The sequence below is a fragment of the Tamandua tetradactyla genome, chromosome 2 (genome assembly GCF_023851605.1).
Source record: "Tamandua tetradactyla isolate mTamTet1 chromosome 2, mTamTet1.pri, whole genome shotgun sequence".
NCBI classification, from domain to species: domain Eukaryota; kingdom Metazoa; phylum Chordata; class Mammalia; order Pilosa; family Myrmecophagidae; genus Tamandua; species Tamandua tetradactyla.
Window position 1 is genome coordinate 22,852,982 of NC_135328.1, and position 2,472 is coordinate 22,855,453.

The following is a 2,472-nucleotide window of genomic DNA, read 5'->3' on the forward strand; positions in this document are numbered from 1 at the left end:
AATATCATATTGATTGAAGCCCACAGCATGGAAGGAATATCTTGAGCAACATAATGAGAACAAAAATAAGGAACATGTAAATGCTGTTCAGAAATAACTGGGGAGGTGACTGGATTTCTTGAAGTCATGCAAAATAGAGATTAGATTATCATAATTTAGTTATAAAGAAAGAGAGAACCTCTAAAGTATGCTAAAGTTGGGTCAATTCAGATAACATCCCTTTTAATTGTTTTTTGTCTCGAAAATATAAGTGGAGGGAGGAGGAGGTGAAACAAGGGAATATTTCAGATAGGATTTATGTGATTGTAAGTGGTAAAATCCATCTCAAATTGTATTTTTATAAAATGATAACAATTCATAAATAGAGGAAAATGGTAAAGCCGGCTTTAGCTATAGCTGGATTCAGTAAAGTGACATCAGACACACTATCTCAGCTCTGCTTTGCTTCTTAGCTAGGCTCTCCCATGTACTGGCCAAGAGGGCCAGCAGGAGCTCCAAGATCACATTTCACCAGTTTGAAGACCCTTGCCAAAAGTGTTTCTCTTTTTTGACACTGAGGCAGAAATCCAAGGATTACATTTGGTAAGTTTCGATCAGGTCACTTCCTACACTATATCTATCATCATAGTGAAGTCATCTAGGGGAATGGATGTCCTTTTGCACTGGCAAGGGTTTTCCATGATTACTCCTAGTACACAGAGTAAGATCTGCTCTACCCAGTAAAACATGAATTAAGAGTGAGGGACTGTGGATCCTGAAAAGAAATATTTACATCATTTTATAGGAAGCGTAGATGGTGGATAACACAAACAACAGACATTCACTTCAAAAGGAAAGAGTAAGAAAAGAGTCTGAAAAGAAGAAGAATAAAGTGGAGGAGAAGTAGGTGATGGGAGAGAGCGAGGAAGGAGGGACATGGGAAGGACGGTAGGAGAAAGAGGGAGAAAGGAAGGAGGGAAGAAAGAAGAAAGAAGGTCGTGACATTTGTCTTGATGACAACATGACTTTTACAGGACCAATTGGCAGACCTCCTTACAGCTGGAAACCCAGCAGTTAAGGCATTATACAGAAATGTTTACCTGGAATGGGATTCCCATATTTGGCTTTATAAGGACTCAAGTTCCCAGGACAGGAGATTCTGCAATATCCTTTTGAATATAAAAGGTCTGTTCTCCCACTGGAAATGACATGCATCAAGAACTTTCATGTTTTCCATAGATGCAGGTGTTTGCTGAGGACTTTCTTCACAGCCCCTTTTACCTCCTTATTCCTCAGGCTATAGATGATGGGGTTCAACATTGGGGTGACCACTCCATAAGACAGACCAATGATCTCATCAGATGTTTTGGTGTCCTTTGACTTCGGCTTCATGTATATAAAAAGGGCTGAACCATAGAATAAAACTACCACAGCCAGGTGAGCTGAACATGTAGAAAAGGCTTTCTTTCTCCCCTCAGCAGAGTTAATGCTCAGTATTGTAAAAAGGATGAAAATATAGGAGATGAAAATTAAAAGTAGAGGAATCACCAATAAAACAATATTTTCCACTGTCATGACAAGCACATTGATGGTGATATCTGAGCAGATAAGTTTAAGAAGAGCCAGAATCTCACAGGTAATGTGATCAATGACATTATTCCCACAAAAAGGTAACGTCATTGCTAGAACTGTTTGAACCAGGGAGAGCAGACAGCCTGTGCTCCAGGACCATGCAGCCATGTGCACACATAGCACCCTGTTCATGATGATGGGGTATCTCAGAGGGTTGCAGATAGCCACGTACCGGTCATATGCCATCATTGCCAGTAGGATACACTCAGTGGAGCCCAAGCCAAGGGAGACCACCATCTGTAGAGCACAGCCAATGAAGGAGATGGACTTTCTCTCAGACCTAAAGATGCTGAGCATTGGAGGAATGGATGATGATGTGTAGCAGATGTCCAAGAATGAGAGGTTCCCAAGGAAGAAGTACATGGGGGTGTGGAGGCGGGAATCCAGGATGCTGATGATAATGAGGAGGCTGTTTCCCAGGAGAATTATAAGGTACATGATGAGGCAGAGCACAAACAGAGAAAGTTGGAGTTCTGGATTTGGGAAAATCCCACCAGAAAGAATTCGGTCACTGTGGAGTAATTGCTCTTTTCCATGTGTTCTTGTCACCTGCAGAGTTCAGAAAAGGACACGACTCGGGAAAATTTGTATTTATAATGCATATTTTGGGCACAGTTTACTTCCATTATTTTTGTTTGTTTTTTGAGCACTGCTAAAATTCAGGAGGGGCAGAGATATAATACTAATTTTATTGATGATGAAACTGAGGCACTGAGAAATTACATACCTCTTAGGATCTATAGCAGCACTGGCAATGCTACAGATACTCCAAAACTTTTGATCAGACAAGCCAAATAAGATGTAGTGACAAACTTCTTTCAAATGTAGATGCTTATGACAAGATGTTGGATTAGGGTGGCA

The 2,472-nt window shown here is 40.7% G+C and overlaps 1 protein-coding gene across 1 annotated transcript; it reads right to left on the reverse strand.

Annotated features, from left to right (window-relative positions):
- Nucleotides 1-1,203: 1,203 nt before the first annotated feature.
- Nucleotides 1,204-2,147, reverse strand: LOC143659238 (olfactory receptor 13D1-like). Its single transcript, XM_077131988.1, is given in 2 exon segments — nt 1,204-2,090; nt 2,093-2,147. Coding segments are annotated over 2 exon segments (942 nt in total).
- Between the last annotated feature and the right edge of the window lie 325 nt (nt 2,148-2,472).